Genomic DNA, 27,112 nt, shown 5'->3' on the forward strand with positions numbered 1-27,112 from the left:
TACAGAAAAGAGAAAGGTGAGTGGCAAATCAAGAACCTCATATACAAGGCTGCTAAAAAGCATTAAACAATGTCAATGGCTCCCTCGACAGCTGCGATTTCAACGTCACAATTATTATAATCATACGAAGCGCGGCGCTTCACCCGCGATCCTCGAACGCAAACTAATTATTATTACAGATTAAGAATGTCTAGCTTGAAAAAAAATCTAGCTTTGTTCTTAACGACTACAGACGTTGCGTTAATTGTTGCCTTATCCCAAGTCAGGCCAAAAATTACAGCCTAGCAGCAATGTATGTTTCGTTATTTTCGACAGTTCGCACGCACCGTACCTAATAAATCAAAAATTTTCTTAGTTAAATGGGAGGATAAAAATTTCGTAGCAGTTACTTTACATTAACAGGTGTAGTCGAATTTCTCATCTAGCAGTGAGCCTTATCGATTTATTTGAAATTGGATGCACACTGCAATTGAGAACTTTTCAACCAGGGTTTGGTCTCTCTGTTACGATTTTTTTCCCCATTAGATCTTTTTTTGCTGCGTTCTCGTTGCCATCGCCGTCGTGGTTATCACCGTTAGTGTCTGTTCATATTTGGATGAATACCTTAGCTTTTAGATAATCTGTATTTTATTGGTTAGCATACCCTTGACAGCAGTCACATGTTTACTCTGATATATCATTGTATATAATTAAGTTCATCGTATTCCAATAAAGCAGTTATGTAGAGCATTTGGTCCGATTCATAAATTACTCTTTAGTAGAGCTTTAGCAGTATCCTGGATTAGTATATACTAAAACAGTGGATAGCGTTGAAGGCGTGCTCTGATTGGTTAGTCAAACTCCGAATATCCTTTGTTATTTACCTCCGAGCAACTCGGGAAAAAAATGGCGTCCCAGTTTGCATTCGTGACGAGCGAAGAAATCATTCAAATTAAAGACGAAGCAGTCCCTGAAAACAACAAAAGTGACTAAATGTGGTTTGGCCGTGTTTAAAGGTAATGGTTTAAGTTTTTAACCCGGAGTTTATCGATAAAAACCAATGAGAAAGGTTTTGTTTACAAATGCAAATTAGTATATGCTAAAACAGTGGATAGCGTTGAAGGCGCGCTCTGATTGGCTAATCAAACTCCGAATATCCTTTACTATTTACCTCCGAGCAACTTGGGAAAAAATGGCGTCCCGGTTTGCATCCGTGACAAGCGAGGAAATCACTCAAATTAACGATGAAGTAGTGTATATTATCTCTGTCACTGTTTTAGTATATACTAAAACAACTATTCACCTCAGTGTCGGTGGTTAGCGGTGAATATTTACCTCACCGCTTCGCGGCTCGGTAAATATCCACCACTAACCACCTCCACTTTGGTATAGTCGTTAATTAATCTTGCGTAACCCCACTTGTTCACTTGAAAATCAAAGTTGAATGATATTTTTACAGAATGGTTTCAAATACAGAAAGAGTTTGCAACACCATTTGAAGAAATGTCGTCACCAGCGCTAAACAAATGTCTTCAGAAATTTTATCTGTCAGCGAGAAAACGAGACGGCAGTTTTTAAAACAAAAAGTCACTTTCTGCGCGTGAAAATGTTGGAATCGTTGCTGGAATGTATGAATTAAAATCAATTTTTGGTGGTGTGTATTATCTCACTGTTTTAGTATATACTAAAATAACTATTCACCTTAGTGTCGGTGGTTAGCGGTGGATATTTACCTCGCCGCTTCGCGGCTCGGTAAATATCCACCCCTAACCGCCTCCTCTTCGGTGAATAGTTGTTTAAAATTATTCCCAACCCCCCTCGCCTGTCTACTCGTAGATATCTGAGCCCGCGTATAATCTGTACATGGAGAATCCATAGCAACTGCTTCAAAATGGCGGTCAAAACTTCCAAATGAAGTGAAGATTGTCTGGAAATGTTTAGGTCTATGCGTACATTACCGTTATAAAGTAAAGGAAACAATAAACCGTTGAAATGGCACGCGCAAAGGAGGTTGAAGTCGAGCCTCCAATGCATCTTCAACGGCCATCTTCAGGTCGTTCTCAAGATGTGTCGCATTTACTGGCAAGCGTGTTTAGGGAAGTTTTTACTCGTGATGTTATCGGTGAAGAAACTGTGAAACACCTCGCTACTTCTATGAGTGGAGACGCTGGTTACCACGATAAATATGTGGAACAGCTAAGGCAGGTAGGGAATGTGTCTGTTTTTAGGTAGTATTAAAGTGATTAAATGATACATGATGATTTTATTTATCTCGTCAAAGGTGTAATCACGAACTCAGCTGGGTTAGCAAAATTGCATATTGTTAGCAACAAATAGAAGTGACTTGCATGTACTCAATATTTTCCTATTGCTTTAGAGTCTATTCATGATCATGGGTTGGAAGGAAGAAACATTTCTGTTCAATAATAAACCTTAATTCTGCAAAGACTACGTAAACAATGAAATGTAACAGTTTTACTTTACAGCTGTAACCTTCATTACTTTGATTGTTTTAACAGTCATCTGGTTTCAATCATAGAATCCTTAATAGCCACCATGCTTTGATATTTGATATCCTTTCTAGTGACACTTCCCTCTACAACGGCACAAAATTCTTGTCAAGATTATTCAAAATTGGCCAATTGTATCAACAACGAGATGCAGGAATTAATTCCTGAAGTCATGTACAAAATTCTCAAAATCTGCTGATATCTAGTAGTTCAAGTACAGTACAATACAATACAATACAATGTTCTTTATTTCGAGAGGGTAGATACATGATTAACCCAGTAAAGAGTTTTCCAACACAGTCATGGCCCTCTAATAAACCCACCCAACCCACCCCAGGGGAGGACATCCATCGCACAGTAATCTCGTGTGTGGGAAATTAACGTCTCCTATCCCAACCCTGCAGGAGACGGGAGCTCCATTTATTCGTCCCTATCCGAGAAGACTAGAATACCTAACCATTTCTTGATATTATAGAAAGGCAGCAAATTCTTCTCTATTATTTTAAGACCCTGAGTGTTGGTCTGGCCAGGGCTCGAACCCTCGACCTCCCGCACAACAGTCCAGCGCTCTATCCATTGAGCTAACCGGGAGGCGGTTAGCTCAATGGATAGAGTGGTTAGTCCCTTGATCCTTTAAGATTCAAGGTACTGTTACTCAAAAACATGGCCCATTTGGGTGAATTTCTTGGTGATGAAAAATGTTATTATATGATACCTTTTCTCAAGAGTGCCAGAGCAGTATCACATATTTTACCAAAGATAGAGCACATGCATGGATAATAAGCCTAATTGTTTTCTAAGCTTGAACCTTTAGAAACAATAATGCTCAAGGAAACAATAAATGATGCTACTGTAAGTAACTTAGATTTTACCATTGCATGCTCATGTACCAGTACTTAAAACAAAGACAACTAAATCTTTAACTGGCATGTCACCTCAACAAAAGTGCATATATTTTATACAAATGAACTGCTCTTCATTAGATACAAGAGGAACGGGATAGAAGGCACAGAGAAGCAGACATGTTGGAGGCTCACATTATGCAAGCTCAAGCTGCAGCTATGGCTGCTGATGAGAGAGAACTACAGAGAATTTCAGAAGGGTATGAAAATTACCAATCATTGGGGTTACCACCAGGTATGTATAGTACATGCCCAGTTGCTTCAAGGTGACACATTGAATTATACATGTTTATGATATGGCAATTTTTTCACTGAATTCTTTAGAACAGGCTGTTACTTCATGCTCATACTGCTTGATGGTAAATTTTGTCTTCTAGCAAAATCGCAGCTCAGAAACTGTCTCGACACTCAGTTACTGCGACGCTACAATCTCATTGTTCCAGAAGATTTCTCTTCAGAAGAAGTTTCTCCATCTAAAGCTCCACAAGGTCAGCTTTCAACTGTGGTTAAAGAATAAACTGAATAATTATAATACACACATTTTGATTTATTCTTATTTATGTTCCATGAGAGGACAGACAAATTATTAGTTGGCATCACTGTGAACAACTTTTGCTTCTTTGTACGTATGATGCACGATCCTCGCAGTAGATAGCGCTATTTAAGCAATAGCGAAAATCAGACGTGAAAAAAAAAAAATCAGACCTTTGCGGGATTTGAACCACTGACCTCTGCGATACTAGTGCAGCGCTCTTACCAATTGAGCTAACAAGCCAACTGGGAGCAGGCCATTAAGTTGATTCGTAATAAACTGCTTCTTTGTAGCACCTGTTTGATACTAGTTCATACTATTCGTCAAAATGTGGAGCAGGGCTTGACAATAACTTTTCAACTTACTTAAGCTAAGTGGCTAGGGACTTCTTAGATGTTACAATAGTTTCAGTTTGTTTACTAGCCAAACTGGCTAGTGGAAATCGAAAACCACTGACCAAAACTGAATTTCTACTAGTCTGTGGTTAGTTGGCTACCATTAGTGTCAAGCCCTGTGGAAGACACCTGAACAGTACTTTACTATTGTGTAATGGAATTAGAGTCAAACTCATTGAGTCACTTATAAGCTAATTAGACATGTATGATTATTTTCAAAGCTGATGAAATACCAAGCTATGCCAGGCCAACCACATCATCTCAGCAGCGATACAGGAAAACGCCTCCATTGACAGAGTACTTGGATGATACTGCTCTGTCAACATCAACATGGCCGTGGGAATCACTTCCGCCTACTCAGGGAAAAGATAAGAGAGATTTGAATACAATGCCACTCCCTAATGTAAGTATTTCCTGTGGAATCAAAAAAGTAAAACTTGATGAACTTCTTTATTTGTATTTGTTTTTGAAGTGTGTTTGAAAAGTTGCATGCATGTGCATGCTTTTTTTTAGTGCTTTTTGCGTACATGGTGGGCCAAGTAGCTCTGACCTGTGCTGTACTTACAGCTTTTGCCTTGACTATCTGGTTCTTCAAGCCTTGATATTGTGACTTTTTTCCCACTGTGAAATTGGACAGTATGTAGATATTAGAATTTGATGAATATCAGCTTTTGAGTTTACCAATTTAAATTGACTTTATCTCAGTCAGTAAGAGGCTGAAATAACAGATTGGAAGATTTAAACTTTATCAAGCTTCCATTAATAATTACTAATAATTATGTAACTGTGTTCATTTTTTTTTTTCAGTTTACTTCTACATGAATTAACCACTATTTTAAATTTACATTTAAATTTGTAATTTCTTTCTTCCTAAGGCAAAAAGCAGGCACTCCAAGTCTTCAGTCTGGAAAGAATCTATGAAACCAGATAAGCGACAAGCAGAGCGGGAAGATCTTCAAAGGTTACAGAGCAAGGCAGAGTACAAAAGAAACCCACGCTTTGTGCCCCCATGCAAAGGAGGCCTCACAAAAGCAGCCAAGGAGAAAAAGAAAAAGAAAACAGAAGTTGACAAAGAAAGACCTAAGTAAGTACAGATTACATTTAAACTCATTAATTGCATTTGAACTAATTATTTTTTCACATCCTGTCTTTAAGTCTTAATACATGCCTGCATTTAAGTTTGCTTGATTTTCTTCTTTAAAACTCAGATCTGCTGATCCAGTTGAAGTATTTATTGCCTCTCCATCCCCTGTGGTATTTACAGACTATGAAGTTGGTCAAGTTTATGAGGTACCACTTGCATGTGGCAGAATTTTCATATGGGAACTAGTGATTCTGAGTAAAAAAACCAGCCCTCCTACACTAATTCAGTCTGGGCAGTAATTCGTTGATTGGATCTACAGCTTAAATGTTGTAGGACTGGTATATTCTCAGTCCGTAGATATCAAGTAACTCTAAACTTGTCAAGCTCGACCTGTAAGAGAATTACTGTGTATAGGAAAAGGCTGGATTACATGGAAGGGGATAGAATGATGGTGGCTTGCTGAAGAAGAACCGATCAGTTGGCTATACCCTGAATCAAGACATTTTAGTTTGAGCAAGCCACTTCATTCTCACAGTGTAGAATAATTAAAATGAAGGTATTAAAAGCTCTAATATTGATTAAATTTCTTTCAGCTTCTTTTAGACCTGAAAAATGTGTCATCATCAAGTCGCCAACTGAGGATTACTCCACCAGCGACAAAATACTTCTCTGTTGGATTAGGGAGATTCCCTGGTGAACATGGTGTGGTCGCGCCAGGTCTCAGCTGTCAGTATCCAATCAAATTTGCTCCTGATTCCCTTGCAGACTATGATGATATTATTAAGGTAAATTTACAAGGAAATAACAACTGGCATTATTTTGCATTGTGTAAGGTTCTATATGTACATGACTAACTTTAATTTGAACAGCTATTAAATTGTACTAGTCTAGTTATACTAATTGGTCAACCAACCATGAAATTCAGACCTTCCAATCAATTGTATTGCGGACGGTAACTTAACTGACTGGTATGTAATTTGACTGTAGAAATTGTAATGACAAAAAAAAGTTGAATTTGGTAGTTTTATGAAAAGAATGATTCCAGCCCGGCCCCAACCATATACGTAGGAACTATCATGTTAATTTATTTTGTCATTACTTTGTATTTTTGGGGATGGACAGAGCTTGAGATCAATTTCAAGGTGTTCATGGTGTCTTTTGGTAATTTTTTTTAAGCTCTCGTTTGAGAATTTTTTGTTGAAGTTTGGACAAAGTTGAAATGTTGATGTAACTGCAAAAATTATTACATGACTTTGTATAAATCAGTCTTGATAATAATTTTTTGGAAATTAGGTTATTTTTTTATGATCAATATACTGATTTGATAAGTTGTGTTTTATGAATGGTCAATGTTTTAGGTGAAAACCCAGGTGGACCCTCCAATGATAATCTCCCTTCAGGGCAGACGGCCACCCCCTGTGCTGAATTGTGAGTTAATTGTTTATTGTAGCTACATGTGAATAAAGGCTGATAGTTTTGAAAGAAACTGTTTGGGGCTGCGTCGGTGGGAGTAATGAAATAATTTGGATATATCAACAAAGTTGAAATGGTAAATTGGCCACCGTAAGGATTACAAAAGCTGATGTTTAGAGTGTTAGCCCTTCGTCGGAGCAAAGGGCTAACACTCGAAACGTCAGCTTTTGTAATCGTTACAGTGGCCAATTTACCCTTTCAACTTTGTTGATATATCCAAATTATATTGTAGCTACAGTTCATTTCAAATCTACATATGAGTCTGCTGAAAGTGTTATTGTAATCTGCTATAAGCATTTGATATACAAAAGTCATATTTGACACATGATAGCAACCATTTAATGTAGTAGAGAAGAGTGCAATTTAGCCCTTAATCAATTGATAATTTTAGTTCATTCACATGGGAGAACAGGGAATGAATGCAAACCACAAATCTAAATGATGATTTGAATGAGTGTTGCAATACATTTTAGGATTGTTACATCTGATAATTTGCCTAGTTTTCATTTTCCTAATCATATTCCACTTTTCAGTCTTTTCTTTTTCAATATTTTTGATTTTCTGATTTTTGTCAGTAACTGAATCAACGAAGAAACTACTGGAACTGATGCAATTTTTTTTTCTCTACAAACATAATTTTTTTGCAACTGTATAAGCTCACGTGCATGGGGTTTGTTCAGATATTTACAAAATTTTTTATTGATTTTGCATTATTATAGATAAATGTATTATAGATAAATGATCAATTTTACCATCTCACTTCCTGAAATACATATATCTTATTAGACGTTTTGTTGTGTAGTATCGCTGAGTATTTTTACGAGTTGTGCTATGTTTTAACGAGCCCGTAGGGCAAGTCAAAATACAAATAATGAGTAAAAATACTCAGCGATACTACACAACAAAATGTCTACTAAGTTATTTATTATCCAAATCGCCAAACTGTTATTGCAGTGCTGGCGAATTTCGCGGATGTTTATTTATGGGGAGTGCATGACAGAAGTATGCGAAGGGGAATGGAATTAGCGCGTTGTCGTGTTGCTGTTTCTATTTTCTTCATTAAATGAAGAAATTTTCTGGTCGTCAAGTTGTTTTCTTCGTTCGATTCATCTAATAAACTTTGACCCATATTTGCCAGCCATTCTGACTCTTCGTTGTCAGAAATATGATTCGAATTGTCCACCACTTATTTTTTTTTTTCGTAACTACAATCCAATTCTTTGCTTGCGCGATGCGTAAAAACCTGTTTAACTGGTACTCTACAATAGACGAGTACAAATACCACGTGATATTTGTACCCGTCTATGGCATTATTTGTACTCATCTAAGTATAGTTGGATAATAATGTACATGATTGTGACAGCACTCCCTTTGTACAGTTCATGCTAATTGCTAAGACATGTGCCCAACCCTTGCTTCTTTATTATGTTGGTTTCAGTGTCTCCAGTACTTGACTGTGGTCATACTTTGGTGGGAGGAAAGAAAGTTGTTCAGCTTGTTTGTGAAAACAAAGGAGGCGATGGAAAGTTTTGCATTATGAGGAAATCTTCTTGGCCCACGACAAGTTTTGAGGTACGAACTTCAATTTAAGGGAAATACATGAACCTGCAGATTGAAAATTTTGCAAAAGAGCATTGGGAAATCTATAGGTGAAAAAAAAAAAAACAGAGAACTGAAAAATAGTAATTTATAGAGATTTACAGTACAATGAAAAAATTAAAACAAATTAATTATCTGTTACAAAGACTTGTGCAAGAGCCTTTGCTTAACGAATATTTCTACACGAAAAATATTCAAACAAACAAAAAAGGCAACCCAAGTCGGTTTGAGATACATGTAGCTGAAGACTCCACTCCCATGACTTTTCCTGGTCTGTCTTCGGTGTAGTTGCCTACGATGTATGGAAATTGAAAGGTAGAAATTGTTTTGATTGTTTACTTTTATTTTGTGTTGTAGGGGACCCTTGAAGATCCCGGATCAGTTTTTGCTGAACCATTTGAACTAAAACCAGCCATGTTCAAGCTGGGCGCTGGAGAAGTGACCACTCTGGAGGTAAAGAAGACCCAGTAGTTTATAAATAAATTAGTTTGCTTGAATCTTAGCGGTAAGATGTTTACAACATCAACCCTAAAGAAATGGAAAGAGAAACTTCTGTTAACACAAGCATGGAACTTCCCCTCAGGGACTTGAATCTCAGTACCCGGACCTTTGAATGTCGTTGTCTATTGCTCTACCATGCAGTCAAAAATGTTTATTATTGTTTCATTGTTGTATTCCAGATCACATTCTGTCCTACTTCTGCCAAGTACTTCAAAGAGGAGGTTGTGTTTGTTTGTGACAACTGTCATGTCAAGGAGTTCTCTATTGAAGGTGAGCAAACTGTCCTAAAAATTTCACAAAACTTTTTCAACAAAATATATATAAAAAATCAATACTCAGTTCTTATTAACCGAGCAGGAGGTCTGTATGGGAGAATCTTGACCAAGGTCGCCAAGTACAGACCAAACGCAATGAGGTCTGTACCAAGATTCTCCCATACAGACCGACCTAGCTCAGTTAATAAGATGTTTATTATATGGCTGTGTACATCTTATATACTAATTTTCTATATTCTTTGTACCTTTTTTTTCTAGACCGGTCTAGATGCCGGTCTAGATGCCGGTCTAGATGGGAAAATCTAGACTGCTTTCAATATTGATTTCAGCCAATCAAATTTGTGAATTCAGTAGCTGTTCCCAGTTCTCGTGAGACACAGCCATATAATAAAAGAAAATATGAAATGTTGAGCTCTGAGTCGACACAAGTAATTTTTTTTTCTTTATGTTGTATATTGCATTTTACTCTCCCTGATAATAAAAGATATGATGCTGGTTGGTTGAGGTATTCTTAGTTAAATGATAACTACAGCTTTTTCCAGATTGAAAATAAATTATGTACTCAGCATGGTTTCGAGAACACATTTTCTTCACTGTGTTATTTTCTTTATAGGCACCATACTGTCCATGCATAAATACAGAGCTGAATATTTTTTTTGAATGTTGACTGTTTTTGCCGCTGGCTTTGTTGCATAGCTGTCTTACACTAATTGAAATTTGATGGGAAAATTTGTATTCGCAACAGTCATTTGTGACTTTGAGAAGCAAGGTCAGACTGTAAATAGGTATGGATTTTAAAGGTTTGGGTCATAAAACAGTTTGGACTTAAATAGCATGTATGAGGATATCATATATGATCTGCAAAGGAACTATGAGAAGGTATTTGTCTTTTTTAAGTCATTTCCCTCCCTATCTCTACCACTAATTTTAAATTAATGGAGCAGATTGGGAAGAAAATGACACAATCATACAACATTCGAGCTGAATATTTTTGTGAACGTCCACTATTTTTGCCCCTGGCTTTGATGCAAAGCTGAATTACGCTAATATAAATTTGATGTGAAAATCTGTACTCGCAACAGTTATACGTGACTTTGAGAAGCAATGCCAGACTGTAAATTAATATGGATTTTAAAGGCTAGAGGTCGTAAAACAGTTTGGATTAAAATAGCATGTATGAGGATATGATATGATCTGCAAAGGAACTATGAGAACGTATTTGTTTGTTTAAGTCATTTCCCTCCCTATCTGTACCATTTATTTCTAAATTAATGGAGCAGATTGGGAAGAAAATGTTTATTGGAATTGGATTAGAAAATCTCTATTCGCAACAGTCATTTGTTACTTTGAGAAGCAAGGTCAGACTGTAAATGGCTGGTATAGATTTTAAAGGTTAGGGTCAGGTCGGAATACGGTTTGGAGTAAAATAAAGGCTAATAGTTTCTAAAGAAACTGTTTGGGGCTGCGTCGGTGGGGGTAACGAAATAATTTGGATATATCAACAAAGTTGAAATGGTAAATTGGCCACCGTAACGATTACAAAAGCTGACGTTTCGAGCGTTAGCCCTTCGTCGGAGCGAAGGGCTAACGCTCCGACAAGGGCTAACGCTCAAAACGTCAGCTTTTGTAATCGTTACGGTGGCCAATTTACCTTTTCAACTTTGTTGATATATCCAAATTATTGGAGTAAAATAGCTTGTATGGGGTCAAGATTTGTAGAACCACAGGCACATCCCTACCAAGAACTTCCAGGAATGCCACTTCCGTCTTTCCCTGGTGCACATCCTGCTTCCATATTCACCGTGTCATGTGTTTTTATAGGCTCAGGTCAGTTGGCCGGAGTGGAGCTTGACTCCGTCTCAGGAGGACTCAATGAAGCAGAAATTGGAGAAATAACAGATATATCTGCACAGCATTTTATAAGATTCAAAGAACAGAACCCAGAAACAACAACAGAGAAGACACTAGTTATCAAAAACACAACGTGAGTCACTGAGCATGTTCTTACTTAACCAGTCAGGAGTGTGTATTTTTTAAGTCTCTTTGGGCTGCCCCAGTCCGTGCTTTTGACAAAGTTTGTCGCGCGAGTCCAAAAACTCGGTAAAGCAAAATGGTGATGTTAGCGCGTCGTGCGAAACTCTGACCAGCGCGACGGACTCTGCCGAACAGGAGGGACTGCTCGTTGTCTATCCTAACTTCAGTCGGGTGCTTTGAGCAACACTGTGAATCGTGTAATCCTTACATACTAAAGAGCTTCATAAAAGCTGCGAAGCTCATTGTTCTCCATCAAATTCAATACATTATCAACTTTTCGTTTTGTACAGGAATGTCCCCCTACCTTTCCGTTGGAAACTCTTCAAACCATTCTTTAGGTGTCCTGTGGTTCCTGGTATGCCTGTGCAATCGCCGATTACATCATCGCACACGCCACGGAGTCTGGATGATAACGGAGTGTTTCGGGTCACGCCAAATATGGGTACTTTGCCGCCTCAGCAGTCGGTGGATTTCATATTGGAATTTGAACCAAGAGAGGTATCGCGCTTTGAACAATTTCTCACCTCATTGTGTCAGTTCAGTTTAAATACAGGAAAGTTAGACCAAAAAAGTTATTAAAGTTGGTTTAACCTCTACGATGAAAAGAGGAATTGTTCTCATTCTCTCTCAATTCCGATTTCATATTTGACAATTAATACCCATGGTAAGTATGGCACCTCAATTTATTTTAAAGATTACAGAGCTGGCTACTTATTCTAGATATCCCTTCCTCTTTTAAACTGTGTGCCTTTATCAGATTATTTGAGCTGCATCGTCACTGTCATCCATTTACGAGTCCAATCTTTTTATCATACAGAGCCAGGTTTTGTTCAAAGCTGGGCTAAGATAACTCAGGGTAAGAGTGAAATCTGATTTCGGATCTGAAGGCTTTATAGGAAAATTCAAGAGAACTATTTTTGCTTACAATTTGGTGATGAATGCTGTAAACAGAATATAGAAACTTATCCGAAAAAGGCTTCTGAATGAAGGAATAAAGAAACCCGGTTTAAAATTTAACCTTGGGTTAGCGCTAATCGGCCTTAGAACAACTGGGCTCTGAACAGTAGTTTTACTGCTAAAAAAACTGAATATTGTGTAGAGTATCATAACTACTGGTTTCCAACGCAGAAAAATAAAAATTCTGAATGGATGAGTTCACCGTTCTCGATCTCTCTCTCCCATTTTCATCGTAGGTTGGCAGTTTTCACGCTGTGGGTCATATGATTCTGGAGGAGATTCCAATTTATGATGACGAGGGTTCTACCACACATGATGTAAAAGACGTGACAGCAGTGCAAATAGAAATGAAAGCTGTTAGCAAAGTAAAGTATTTGAACCTTTACTTTTCTTCCATATGACAAAACCGTGCTTTGGAGAACAAGATGCAGTTAAGCGCGACCCTTGGCAGATGCGACCTTTGTTAGGCCTTAAAAGTCGGTCCAATCAATCCCGTAAACTTTCATAATCTAATGAGTAAATCTCTCTTTTGGCTGCCATGCGTTCTCATATTAATCGGTAAAGATGTTGTGGTGTTACACGTTAGTCAACATCAAACCAAGGAGGTTGTTTATTTACATGTGTTTGCTAGATAATTTTGGCATCCTGGGAGAGAAGTTACAGGTTTATTGCTAGCATTTTAGGGCTCAAATGGTTGTTAAGCAAGGAGCTGGTGGAAAAACAGTCCTGACAATGATGAAGTAGTCGACTGTCGTCCAGGAAACGTCTGTCATCGTCATCAGAAACAGCCGTTTTCAGAGCTAAGCTCCCCCGCATGATTGCACCGTATGATGATGATAATATGATGGAATATTTGTCGTGGATGATCTGTATAATAACTGTCAATAACTTTGTATTTTAGCCTCTTGATGTGAGTGTCTCTCCTCCAGCGATTGTTTGTCCTGGGACATTAACAATAGGTGTTTCGTACAGATTTCCCTTTAAGGTCAGTACCTGAACATTGCGTGTTCTTATCAGTGATCGCCAAGCATTTCTTAATATGAGGACGCCGTAGATGTTCCCTTTTGAGGAAAAAATAGCTTTCTCGGGTGCTCTTTTGAAGTCGCACAACTTGCATGTAAAATTTGGAAATAAGACAGAAGACAATCCCTATTCAAACAGAATAAAACATCACGCTGAACGCGAGCGATTATATTAATTCCTTAACTGTCTTGAGCCACATCTTAGTAATTCTTGACGTGTTGAATACTTGGTTCAGTTGACTCTCTCTCTCGCTGCTATTAACCTTACTTTGTTTTTATTTCCGTTTAACTCATTTTAAGAAACTTGCAAGACAATGATTATACAATGCAAAGCATGTTTTGCAATGTTTTCTACAATCTTAAAAGCAGTTCACATTCCCTGTTACCCTGCTTGCAGTTACAATACTAATTTACCTTTCAACCTCTAAAAAGTTCAAGAAAATTAAGTTAAACTCTTGTATATTGTAATCACTTTCTAAATATATTGAAGTCGAAACTGTTTTATTCCTCTGTGTGGACAGAATTATTACGTAAACATTTGGAGTTTTTTGGATCCTTGTAATGTTTATACTAGTTGTCGAAGGTAATTTTATATGTTCGCATTTTCTACTAACTGAAATTTATCTGATTTAGATGTTTAACAATAGCGTCTCAGAAGCAAGGGTTTCCTGGCGAAACGTAGAAGGAACATCGTGGAGAGCGTCAGTCGAACCGAAATTGTCTGTGATAGGTACAGTGCCATTTTTTCTATCAATCCTCTCCACTTTTAACCTTAAAAGAGGCCATTTTACAGTTGTGTGCTTAGTTGCCAAGCCTTTGGTAAAAAGTGAGACTGAAGGTGGCCTTGATGAGATGGAGATCAGTATCTAGTTAGCGTGATAACAAGGTGGTTTACATTTGAAAAGCAATAACGTCTGTATCATAGCAAGGTCACTCTTAACCTCACTTCTGTTCAAAGGCTTGGCAACCCAGCACACAACTGTGAGATAGTAATAGTAATCAAAGTTTAATGTCGTTTACGTGGGGCATGGTTACCAATATGGCCCGAGCCAGAGGCTCGTGTATGAAACGCAAGACAACAACCCACCCATCCCACCCAGGGGAGGACATCCATCACACAGTAATCTCGTGCGTGGGAAATTAACGTCTCCTACCCCAACCCTGCAGGAGACGGGACCTCCATTTATTCGTCCCTATCCTAGAAGACTAGAATAGCTAAACCATTTCTTGATGTTATAGAAAGGTAGCATATTCTTCTCAATTATTTTAAGACCCTGAGTGTTGGTCCAGCCGGGGCTCGAACCGTCGACCTCCCGCACATCAGTCCAGCGCTCTATCCATTGAGCTAACCGGGAGGCTAGCTACTATTCCAAAGATCAGTAAATAATCTCGTTCCAAGGGCCTTTTCTCTTTGTTGGGGGCGGGGCGCCAACTTACGGAAAAGGCCCTGGGAACGAGGTTGATCAGTAACTCTGCTTCCAAGCTACTGCGTATTACTTGGTAAATAAAGCGCAGAGAATTTGATGTTGGATCAAGGTTACTCACTCTAGGGGATTAATTTGTGTATTTCTAATCACTTTTTTGCTGGATAATGCATTGACGCTGGGAGGAAAATACGCAGTTTTTGCATCTATCAGCGAATGGTTTTGAACAGAAGCGTTCAAATCAGGGTTAAGATGTTTTGTTATTTCACCTACCCTTGCTGACTAATATGCTTTTTAAGTCGAGTTAATTATTGTGCTCGTCGTAAAAAAAATGAAGACGTCCTACCTTTTAAATCAGGCGCTGGACAAGGAGCCAACCTGGAGTTAGTTCTTGTGGCTGATGAACCAATTCACATAGAGAAGACGATACTTTGTGACTTGAAGCACTCGTCAGCTCCTGTCTATGTTTATGTAAATGCCAGTTTTAAAGTAAGTACTCTGGGAAGTGCAATTTTCAGCTCCGTTGTAAAACTTACCAGTGAGGTAAATGGTACCATATTTTCCTTAATGCAACATATAATCTTCGTGACGTGACGTTAACAGCTCAAACTTCCTCAGTAATTTTTTTTTGTGTGTGTGCCTTTCTTTCTTTTAGGGACCAGAGGTTATTTTCACCTGTCCGGACCTGAATTTCAATCTCGTTCGCTTCAGAGAACTTAACGGCTATGAACACATAACTATAAGGAACATTTCAAATATTTCGGCAGAGTGGAGCTTAAGGGAATCACCAGAGTGTGTTCAGGTACAAAAAAACAAGAAACAGTCATTGATGATTTGAGCTTTATCTATACAATGAGGTCAGTGGTTCGAATCCCGTACAGGCCTGATTTTTTTTCAGGTCTGATTTTCGCTATTGCTTAAATAGCGCTATCTACTGCGAGGATCGTGCATCATACGTATCTAATACCGCATTTCAAAATATATGAACTTCATATATTTCATTGTATCTGATTTATCACTTTCACGGGTTTATTACGATTCAACTTAACGGCCTGCTCCCAGTTAGCTTGTTAGCTCAATTGGTAGAGCGCTGCACTGGTATTGCAGAGGTCAGTGGTTCGAATCCCGTACAGGCCTGATTTTTTTTCAGGGCTGATTTTCGCTATTGCTTAAATAGCGCTATCTACTGCGAGGATCGTGCATCATACATAAATATCTACTTAGTTGAAAAAAGATTTAAAGTGATAAGTTTATTTTAGTTAGTCCCTTAGTTTTCTCTTTTCCCTTAATCGAAAAGCAGATCTCTTTTCCCTTAATCGAAAAGCAGACACATGACGAGGTGGCTGTTTCTCAGTTTTCCTTCACTCCCTCGTCCGGAGTCCTGGGTCCACAAGAAAGCAAGGAAGTAGCTGTGCTGTATACACCGGCCAACACAGGCAGAGTGAGGACTGTGTTCCAGTGTGATGTCAAGAATGGAAAAGCAAGGTACGAGGCGACATTTATTTTCAATCGAAAATCCAGTACTGCAAGAATTACGAACGCATTATAATCAAGACACCGTGGAGTTGATTAGGGCTCCGGAAACAGTCAGCCGGCTATTTTATGGGGCTTTTTTCATCGCACGTTTATAGCGATATCAGAAATGCTGATTAATTGAGCTAACCGCCTCCCGGTTAGCTCAACTGGTTAGAGCGCCGGATTGTGTTGTGCGGGAGGTCGAGGGTTCGAGCCCCGGCCAGACCAATACTCATGGTCTTAAAATAAGTGAGGAGAATCTGCTACCTTTCTACAATTAAGAAATGGATAGATATTGTAGTCTTTTTGGATAAGGACGAATAAACCGTAGGCCCCGTCTCCTGCAGGGTTAGGGGTAGGAGACGTTAATTTCCCACGCACGAGATTACTGTGTGGTGGTTGTCCTCCCCTGGGTGGGACGGGTGGGTATTGGCCCTGAAACGGCCCTATGGGGAGTGGTCAATTAACCTATGTATGTATGTATGTAAATGGAATAATTGCTGGAAGAATGATTGTGATTGTAGAACAAAAGTTCGACTTGATCCTTTAACTCCATTTATTTTGTCTCAATCCGTACAATCTGATTCGAAATAAAGATCTGACTAGACGATCTGGTTTAGCTTGGTCTTAATCGTAAGATCTGGTTTGAAAAATTTGTAAACCAGATGGAAACGTGATTAAAACGAATATGCGAACTAAACTCAGTACCGCGCGGGTAAGGCAGAAACTAAACATCACGGATTGCAATCGATAGTGATGCTTTCGCTTCTTTTCAAGAATGATTAGTCGATTTGGCCATTGTGTAGTTTTGGACGTGACCGTTTCATGCTTTCTATTCCTAGTGCTTTATCATCTCAAATACGCTAAATTTCCTTGTAATTCGTCGCAGAAAGTTATGAAAAGCAAGAATTTCCTAACTAAGAGTACATTTAAAAAAACCTTAAAGTAAGAGGCTACCGATAAGCAATCGAGCCCTCTAAATGCTCCACCATTTGAGCTCCAGAGAACCTGTTTGTAAAGTAGGTCACATACAAAGTTTGCTCATTTGACTGAATTTTTTTGGTTTCTCTCACCTTTCTTTGTCTTCTTTCAGCTATTTATCAGTGTTTGCTGAGGTGCAGAGACCTCAAGTGTGTTTGTTGTCGTGCGACATGTACATCGAGAAGGTTTATTTTGGTGTCCCTGTCAGCAGAGAAGTTGTGCTACATAATCAATCCATGCTGAGAGCACAGTTTGAGTGGAAAGAGGTGAGAGCAGAAATAAAGGCTTACAGTGCGATCTCTTTAGCCGGGTTAACTCATATCAAAGTGACCAATCTGTTTGCTGGGAAAGAGCATTTCATTTCATTTAGCCAGATTCTGTCTCGTCTTGGCTTGCTCTGGTCGTAAACACTAATCAATTGACACTATGGTTGGAATCTTCATTCTTTCTCAAAATGGAATTGGTTACTTCTTTTAATGCTACCCGGTAACAGTAGAGGCTGTGTTGGTGAATCTTAGTGGCGAAAAAACTTCAGCTTACCTGGCTAACAATTTTTCACTTCATCTTTTTCACTCTTTTGCTCCAGATACTCCAAGGAGACTATACTCTCACGTTCGAACCAAACCGAGGAACCCTAGAACCCAGAGAAGAGCGTTCAATCAAACTGACGTTTACTGGATATAAGAAGGTAGCGTACACGACATGTCTGCTGTCTAGCTCTGGGTCTCGGTACACTTCTTCATATTTCGTGCTTGATCTGTCCAACAGGGTCCTATAAGCGATCTAATGACGTGTTGCGAAGTAGTGAGGATGCTAGATCCTGTGTGGCTGTCAATTGCAGCCGATGTACAGGGGCTTGGTGTCACTTTTGAGACTCCAAAGCTCTTTGACCTTGATAGGTATGTAAATGTTCAATAACCATTTTTTTTTTTTTTTTTGAAATGAAGATTTTCTTGTGACTAATTGGTGAGATGATCATTTGAGCCCGGTATTGATTTTTTTTTATTGTATTTTACATTGATTTTTTACCGCCTCCCGGTTAGCTCAATTGGTTAGAGCGCCGGATTGTGTTGTGCGGGAGGTCGAGGGTTCGGACCGATACTCATGGTCTTAAAATAAGTGAGGGGAATTTGCTACCTTTCTATAATCAAGAAATGGATAGATATTCTAGTCTTCTCGGATAAGGACGAATAAACCGTAGGCCCCGTCTTCTGCAGGGTTAGGGGTAGGAGACGTTAATTTTCCACGCACGAGATTACTGTGTTGTGGATGTCCTCCCCTGGGGTGGGATGGGTGGGAATTGGCCCTGAAAAGCTCCCATGGGGAGTGGTCAACTAACGCATGTATGTATGTATGTATGGATTTGTTTTCGCAGTACTAGACTTAAACTTTATTACATAACCCTACATTGGCATTGCAGTGCTAACTAAAGTAAAAACGAAGAAAACCATTAATTAAAGTCTAGTTATCATTTCCAGCTCGAAGTAACATGCAAGAAGGTATGTTTAATGGTTCTTCACCCCTCTCCCGTTTTAGACCTGACGAGATTAAGGAAGCTTCTCTCGATGACCGAGAGCTGCTGTTAGACTTTGAAACTGTAGCACTCGCCAGCTGTCCTCGTACAACCCTTGTTATTACCAACACTTCAGCTATACGAGCACGCTTCAGTTTAGAGATGGATCACTTCAAAGCAGCCAAACCGCCGACACCACCAGATGGTGAGTAAAAACCTAGAGTTCAAACGGAATAAGATACGCCACGTCATAGAAAAGCTGCGAGCAAGTTTCACAAAAGTATTATTCACACTATCATTCCTTCAACAAAGTTTGTTCGCAAACCTTTCCGTTGGTGAAAGTAATCAGCAATCAGACCTTAAAGAAATATGCTGTCGCAAATAAACAAAAACGAAAGAAAAGCAAAAACATGAACAAATAAACAAACAGAAAGGAGAAAATGAATGGGGACTTCAATAATACTTAGTAACAATCTAATTGTTTTGATCTTTAATTGTTTTTGTTCTGCTTCTTAGGTGCACCTCAAAGCAAAAGGTTGGTACAAAGTTTACCCTGGAATATCTATTTTTTCATTGATTTTCTTAAAATCTCTCATTTTATTTTATTTGTCTTATCTTAAAACAGATACTTAAGGAAAATTAGTTAAAATAATTGCAGCATTACAGATCCAATAACTCATGGAACAAGTAATTAATTTCCAATTTCCAACAGTGTTTACAACGCTAACAGCACTAATGACTACACCAACAATCAACAGAGTATTATTAATGACTAATGTTTTCAGGATCATTTTTAGAATTCTTTCATTTCTGTTGTCCTTAGGACACGACTGTTGGGAAGAACACCGAATATTGCTGATCCAATCAGTAGAACTGCTGTGAAAGCACACGAAGGTTGGTGGCCAGAGAACAAGTATCTTTTCTTCCTTTCTTACCCTCACATTATGCCTGTACTCGTTCTACCGTGCCAGTAGTCTCCTTCGCAGCCATTGTGTGGGCTGATCCCGCAAAACGCATTAGGTCGCGAAACACGTTCTCTCGCGAAGAGAACGCATCGTATCACGCAACAATTTCTCTCATGGAGAGAGCGCTCTACTTCGCGTAGCACGTTCTCTCGCGAAGAGAGTGCCGTTATGAGGTTTGAGTATTATTTCCAAGGATTATTGAAATTTGATTACTATTATTATGATTATGATCAATCTTTTTTCACGCACTGATCGCTCATGTTTTAGATTACTGTCAAGCTATCTTGCGTGACAAAAGAGGAGCAGCGTTTGTGGCAAGTCCAGCGTCAGGTGAACTGTCACCATTCGGATACCAAGTGATTGAAATCACAGGACACAGCGACTTGTGGGGGAAATACAGAGACTTGCTGATTTGTAAGGTAGATATGACACGTCTTATGTCACCTAATTTAATTCAGGTCTTCTATACCGTTGATCTGTGTGACGTAACACACAAGTTGTCGTTGCACCGCAACGCGACATGTAAAAGTCACGTAAAGTATCTTGTCTGACAAAACATTTAAATTATCCAGTGAGGGCTTGAAACTTACCATTGAACGAGGATCCCAGCGCTCAACTCCAGGCCACCGCTTCTCCTACATTTTTTTATTTTAGGTTACATACATAAACCTGTGCACTTGCATTCAACAGGATGTGACAAGTAAAAAAAAAGGAAAAAAAATGAACAATACCCCCCCCCCCCCAAAACGGAACCTGCTCCGTTAACAAAAAGGAAAAACATAATAAACGAAACGAAAAACAAATGAAAGAAATAAAATAAAAAAAAAGGCGGCAGGTTTCTCTACTGAAATACAAGAGTTTAAAGGTGTGTCTCCTTTGACTCGTTCGACGTTTTCTGTTCAGATTGAAGGTATTGATCCAGTGTACGTTCCTGTGAAAATGGATGTCGTGGGATGTCCTCTTAATTTTCAAATGATGAAAGATCAGACGCCAATCTTGCGGTGAGTTGTCTCTGGTAACGCGCGTTTACCGACTTATTACCTTGAATTTGGAGCTTATTAAAATAATGATGATTTGAACGTATTTTATTCTTTTAGATTTGGCACGCACGTTTCTGGAGCTCCATTAGTTCAGAGATCACTCAGAATCAACAATACCAGTCCATATGGTGAGTCAATCATAGCTTTGAACTCAAGCGATTTTCATGTAGTTTGGCGTCTACATGTTGCATTACTATAAAGCCAGGAGACTACTCACGCTAGCTCTGACGGATCAAATAATAGGCAAACTGAGCCGCTGCTGCCTCATTTCGCCACTTACATCACTGCAGTGTATTTTTACGCCATATTACAAGACAAATGAAATTTTAACGAGACACCAGTTGTGAAGACGTACTACATCAGGAAGAAAAGGCGTTTTCAATTCTTTTTGCCTAATGGCAGGGTTAAGGTGGCTTCGGAACAACGTTGTTTGATTTCGTTGTTTTTCAGTAGTAGCTACATTTCAATTTCTGGCGGCCATTTTAGTTTATTCTCTTGCATTATCGTGAAGTACAAGGCCGTCCACAGTGCACTCCAGTATATTCCTTTCTTCATCACACTTGTTCAGTGTTCTTTATTGAATTAGTCTTTTTTCTTCAGACATTCGCTTGGACTGGGAATCATACAACATTCTTCCACAGGACAACCAACTCCTGGATATGTTAGTTTTTGTTGGTCAGCCTTTCCCTGTGATACAGGACGGCCAGGAAGTAGTACCAGCTGTCCAGGAAAAGGACTGTTATCTCTGCGAGGAGAAACCTTTTATACAAGTAAAACTGAGAGAACACGAGGGCGCACGCGCAAACCGACCGTTTGAAGTCACGCCCAGTCAGCAGGTTTGATTGACAGCTCCCTGCTAAAATCATTTGTAAATTAGAACGCTTTCGATTGGGTGTTGTAACACCAAAACTAAAGTAATCACAACAGCCAATCAGAGGAAAGGAAAAGACCTTTAAGAGCCAATGAGAACGGGAAAACGCGTGACCAAGTCGTGATTGGTTTTAGTTTGCATCTGATTGGTTTAGAGATCTAGAGTGGCGTGAGTTTACGGACAAATAACAAAAGAATGCAAAGCAGAACCAAAGCAATTCCGGATAACTTTCGACACTAATGGAGAATTGCTGTAATATTGAAGACTTCATGAGTACGGGAAAGGAAAATCTCTCTTCCAGCTGTTCTTTAGGATATCACGCAGATCTACCCCTTCAAGAAGCTTCTCTCTTTCCCCCCAAGAAAAGCTTTCCTCCTTACTCTGGCAAGAATTCTAGAATTCCGGACGGTTTTTTTGGATCGCGAAAAGCCTGCATGCTATGCAGTTTTTGTGCATCATTTTCAATGAACGAGTCTATATAATGGAACTGAAGTTCTTGGAAAGCACACTACTACAAACTTTCACAACATCCTAAAGCATATCGCCTTAGGCTGTTGCGAAAGTAAGAAATATTTGTGAGATCTTACTGAGAACAACTATCCTAAGGAGGTCGTTACATACCTGTGGTGATCGTGGAAACCTATGAATTTAAAAGCGTGCGAACCATGTTTCTTAGCATTTCTACGTTGACAAAATTTCATTCTTTTAGATTATTCCGGCCAAGAGCCATTCTTCAGCCAAAATGTCATTCCATCCTTTCACGGATAGCCCGTCTGGAGAAGTTTGCTCGGCATATGCAGCAGCTTACATGAGTTTAGATCAGCAGGTTGGTGACGAGAACTACGCTCATCCTTTCATTGTAGTTTGTGGGAGACGAGATGGTGTGGTCGACTCTGGGTGGAGAGCCACCCTCCCCCCCCCCCCCCACCCAACCCCTGCCTCTCCTTCCTGTGAGGTTGAAAGATACTGTCAACCAGAAAACTGTCAAGGAAACGTTGCGAATCGTTAGGGTTTTGAGTTTTGAGTTTTTATAGATTTGTACAGTGTATAGGTGAGAGAACAATAGGACACGTAGTCCCCTACCAGGTTTACCCACCTAGGGGAAGGGTAGGAGAAGCTACCTCTGACAAACTGGCATCCCATTTAGGGAGACTGGCAATATTCCTTGTCACTTCCTTCTTCAGAATCTGGGATAACCTCCGTGGGTATTGGGGCTTTAGGCTCCTTAGAAGCCATCTCTATTCTGGTTTATGCTTGTTTTTCTTTGTGTTATCCCTGAACTGAACTAGGGAATAAGATCTACGGTACAACAGAAAATAACTATTTTCTGTCTCTCGTCACTATTTCAATTTGAACTCTGCCACGTATATGTGCGTGATCCTTGTATCTAGTGGGTCCAGAGGTGCTCGCCATTTTCCCGCTAATTTACTCGGTCTTTTTATTTTTTCCTTCAGCTTCTTGAGGTTCCAGGTCGGGTGAGTCGATCACATGGAGTAGAGCTACGTCCCTTCCGTTTGGACATGACAGCAAACATTGATCCTGCATTGTAAGCTATTGTTTTAAACGAATTTATTTCAATTTGGATTCTTCTTTAGACATCACGAGGAAGACATTTCATAAGCTGTAAGATGACTAAGAAGGAATAATAGCAAGAATAACCAGATTTGGGCGAAGGAGATGCAGTGGAAAGGTTTAGAGAGCAACAGGAGAATCCCAAGTGTTCGTCCACTCCACAACACGTACCTGTTATAGACAAAAAGAAAATAGAGAAACAAATGATACTTAAGCTGTGTTATTTTTATTCAGACTGTTTAAAACCTTGGGTCCAATCAATCCTTCGTACTCTCAGAAAATCATGTGGATTGCTTGTCGAAGTATGATACGCCAAGGCTACTTGTAGTGTGCTCTTCGAGTTAGTTAATCTGTTACAAGGGATTTCTCTTTTATTAAGAAGTTCGTTTCAAGTAATGAATAACGTTTCCTTTTTAACTATCTCTGGCTTCTTTCATCACAGCCTTTCTCTGGAAACTGAAGAAGAAGAGGGAACTGAGTTTATTACGGCAGCATCTGATTTGGTGAGTTGTATTCCAGTGTTAGTTCTCTCTATGTTGATGATTTTATGTTTACAAGTGATTTTATGTTTACAAGAAATTTTATGTTTACAAGTGCTTTTATGTTTACAAGTGTTTTAAACTGTTTTTCACGCGAAGTCTTTTAGTCCTCTTATTTCAATCCACCATCCGATTTCCTTTGGAGTGTCTCAGCCTTGAGAGAGGCGCAAATTATTTTTCGCTATGGTTTTTTTTTTCGTTATAGCGCCTCAAATTATAACAATTTTTCGTAAAAAAAGGCTAAGAAAGGCAAGTACTTTAACAAGATTCAAACCTGTGACCTCGTAATCCTGGTGCGGTGCTCTAATCAACTGAGGTGTAAAGTTACTGGGGTAGGGACCTCATGAAATACAGGCTTATGTGTGCGGCTCGTGTGTGAAAATGAATTTAAATTATCCGTGGGAATTACATGAATTGAAGAAATGATGTTCGCTTTCATGTCTCGCGACTATGAGAGTAGTCCAATTAAAAATAACAACAACAAAAAAGCGAGACAAAACCAAAATTACAAAGGAGAAACAAACAAAACAAAACAAAAATTCGTAAACAAAGTAAAACAACATAAAGCAAAATGATGACGAAGACCATGTCTTTATTATTGATTTTAATTCCGCAGTCCATAATAATTATTTACTGTCTGATTTTGCCTATCGTCAACAGCTGAACGGTGACACACCCCTGGTGCATCGGTTTGTTTTAGGAAACACCACAGAAACCCCGCTGACCATGCGCTTCGATGTGCAGGCTCCATTTAAGATTCTTTCAACCGAGCCCCCTCCATCAGCCAAATCAGCAAAGTCTCAGTCTTCAGGAAGTATCACCATTAAACCCGCTAAAACGTTAGAGGTAAGAGCATTGACTCTGATCGTAATGAAACAACATCAGCTTCGACAATCTTCGTGGAGAAGAGCATGTGTGAGTAAAAATGGAAAATTGTAATTTAACAGAGGGCTGTCTGCCCGGGATAGCTAGGACGAGCAATGGAGCTGGGCAGCTGTAATGTCTCATTCATTATGTATGTTCTCACGCATGCGTAGAAGAGGCCTCTCTCTCTCTCTCTCTCTCTCTCGCCACCTACTTGTAATAAATTTGTTCCCATTGGACGTGACTGGTCGGTGTGTCAACTCTCCGAATCCTCAGTTCATTACAGCAGCCACATAGGATTTTAGGGAGACATGAAAATTTACAATTGTATTGTTTCCCGCTTTCATTTCAGTTAAAAGTTGGCTTTTTCTTGTCGGACGAGCTTGTTCTCAAAGTGAACGATCTCAACACAGAACAACAACAAACTGAGGGTACAATGCTCATTACCTCAGATGATGGCGACAGGCGACTTGTCTTCAAACAAGACTTGAAAGTTCTGTTTTCCAACAATACCTCACAGGTAATGAACCTGATCATCAGAATGCATATTCTCCATACTGTTCTCTATACATTTCCCAATGTGCTGACGAGGAGAATTTGTTAAACAATCAAGAGCTTCTTTAGTTGGTGATCATGGCCTTTATTCTTGGGATCTTGATGTGTGATTCAGTGAAATTGTCAGGAGAAAGCTGATGCTAGTCACCCTTAGAGTTCAAAAGATTGAGCTAGTTCTGTCGAGTTCGGTGTATCATATGTAACAGGGTTACCTGAAATAAATAACCCCCCGGGGGGGGGGCATATTAGAGGATTTACGGTAGTTACTTTCATCCCTTTTACATGACACCTAACTACGAAACGAGGACAACCATCAATCTGTCTTAGTGAAATATTGCCGATGATAGTCGCCTTAATGCCAAAGAAGAAATTCTTACCCCCATTTTCTTCATTATTCTAAATTATCCTTCGATCAGGAAGTTATTTCTAATTAATTGTGCTTTTTATTGTCAGGTGATTCCTCTTTTGGCCTCGATAGCTGTTCCCACTCTCCGTCTGTCTCAGGATGTCATGGACTTTGGCACGTGCCTTGTGGGCCAATCAGTCGAAATGCACGTGACCCTGCGCAATCCCTCTCGCTCTGCTTCTGCTTGGGTCGCCAAGAAAGGTTAAGTTTGAAGTCAATAAATTGATTTTTTTCAACTCTAGATTACGATGTATCTCATTCTCAGGGTTTATTTTTTGTCTCGTTGATAGATCCACGTTACCCCACCGTTAGCCAAGATGTTTTTGTTGTAAATCCGACCGAAGGATTTCTGGAGGCGAACACCAGCTTTATAGCCCAGACTAAGTCTACACTTAAAGTGACCTTCACAGCTAAGTGAGATGATCTCTTTTACGCGTTAGTGAGGTTTGATGGTTCGTTTTCATGATCAACTGCAAATATTCCTCTTCGATCCACATCAATTTAAGACTGTTTTCCACGTCATCTGCTCTGAAGGATGGTTTCAAATTTGCCTATTGTAATCTATCAAAATCAGCAGTTATAAAACAACTTGTTCGATACGAAATATAATTTACTAAGTACTACAATTGTTCGCGCAGAAACAGCTCATAGGAAATATATGCTCCGAATTGAAAACGCTTTCTGAATGGTTGAAAACTTGCAGTCTAAATCGAGGTCGTGTTTGGATTGTCTGATGTGATCTTAACGTTTGTATCCCTTAAGGTTATTTCGTGGTTTGATTCATAATTAAAATTCATTATCACTGAAGTTATTACATTGTAATTTGCTACCTCCATCGTTGCAGGCACAGTGTTGAATACGAGTGCGTCGTGATTGTCAGTGGTCAACTGCAGGAAGAGGAGCAGAGACTGGTGCTTAGAGGACGTGGATCGTATGACCAAAGACACGAGCGACTGGTGAATGTAGCCACAGACACGTGACTGTATTGTGTGCGTGGTTTATCAACCTCGGAACGCACAAGTTTCTCGCACAAGTCACATTTTTGGACCCGTCCAGATATTTTAGTTTTTTTTCAGGACTGAGGTGGCTTTGTGTTAAGGTTTAAGGTGTATATAGTGTAGTACTGTTTCCTGAATAAATATCCTCATGTTTGGAATTTGTTATTTTTGGCTTTGATAAAAACTCACTGAACTGTATATAGCAGTATTTCTATAAAATCCATCCAAAAACATCAGTAAAATACAATTGATGAAGCACTAAGAATGCCAAATTCATAATACTTACCGTGATCTCATACAAAATCCTACAACAATGGTTTGGTTAAATATTCGATTCAAGAGGACCTAAGATATTCAAAGAATAAATTACAGGAATACAAGATACCCAAACCACTTCTTTCCCCCTCTTCCCCTCCCCCCCCCCCCCCCATCCCACATCTTTTGCCTCCCTTCCCAAAGAGGACGTTTTGTCCAACATACAAGAAGCTCGAGGGGTTTTTTGGAACTAAGTTTCAAAATATTAGGGGCTAGAACCTGACTGATTGTATTAAATCTGACAGCCAAAGGTTTTCGGGAAAGATCTTTCAAAGGTGTACAGCCGTGTGA

General features: G+C 39.2%; 1 protein-coding gene across 3 annotated transcripts; it reads left to right on the forward strand.

Annotated features, from left to right (window-relative positions):
* Nucleotides 1-1,858: 1,858 nt before the first annotated feature.
* On the forward strand, nucleotides 1,859-26,664 carry LOC111323580 (deleted in lung and esophageal cancer protein 1). Of its 3 annotated transcripts, none has more exons than XM_088741307.1 (37): nucleotides 1,859-2,184; nucleotides 3,473-3,626; nucleotides 3,769-3,879; nucleotides 4,540-4,721; nucleotides 5,194-5,402; nucleotides 5,527-5,608; nucleotides 5,996-6,187; nucleotides 6,761-6,830; nucleotides 8,314-8,447; nucleotides 8,832-8,927; nucleotides 9,155-9,245; nucleotides 11,072-11,234; nucleotides 11,575-11,782; nucleotides 12,478-12,606; nucleotides 13,143-13,226; nucleotides 13,897-13,993; nucleotides 15,046-15,176; nucleotides 15,343-15,489; nucleotides 16,012-16,172; nucleotides 17,296-17,449; nucleotides 17,770-17,871; nucleotides 17,952-18,082; nucleotides 18,720-18,901; nucleotides 19,213-19,231; nucleotides 19,520-19,590; nucleotides 19,929-20,080; nucleotides 20,565-20,662; nucleotides 20,759-20,829; nucleotides 21,302-21,537; nucleotides 22,282-22,398; nucleotides 23,027-23,118; nucleotides 23,587-23,647; nucleotides 24,344-24,598; nucleotides 24,900-25,067; nucleotides 25,556-25,709; nucleotides 25,799-25,922; nucleotides 26,353-26,664. In XM_088741307.1, exons 1-37 carry the CDS (start codon nucleotides 1,972-1,974, stop codon nucleotides 26,486-26,488), a joined length of 4,977 nt encoding a protein of 1,658 aa, XP_088597433.1. In that variant the 5' UTR covers nucleotides 1,859-1,971; the 3' UTR covers nucleotides 26,489-26,664. The 3 variants fall into 3 exon arrangements, with proteins under 3 accessions (XP_088597433.1, XP_088597435.1, XP_088597434.1); XM_088741309.1 differs by having other exon boundaries at nucleotides 24,344-24,529; XM_088741308.1 differs by having other exon boundaries at nucleotides 16,015-16,172.
* Nucleotides 26,665-27,112: the final 448 nt, after the last annotated feature.

Source organism: Stylophora pistillata, chromosome 12 (assembly GCF_964205215.1).
Source record: "Stylophora pistillata chromosome 12, jaStyPist1.2, whole genome shotgun sequence".
Lineage (NCBI taxonomy): Eukaryota > Metazoa > Cnidaria > Anthozoa > Scleractinia > Pocilloporidae > Stylophora > Stylophora pistillata.

Bases quoted from the DNA above. Each gene is read 5' to 3' on its own strand.
- LOC111323580 (XM_088741307.1), top strand. From the start codon at position 1,972: ATGGCACGCGCAAAGGAGGTTGAAGTCGAGCCTCCAATGCATCTTCAA. The intron at 16,173-17,295 runs GTACGAGGCGAC...GTCTTCTTTCAG, and splicing joins GTCAAGAATGGAAAAGCAAG to CTATTTATCAGTGTTTGCTG. The intron at 17,872-17,951 runs GTAGCGTACACG...TCTGTCCAACAG, and splicing joins CGTTTACTGGATATAAGAAG to GGTCCTATAAGCGATCTAAT.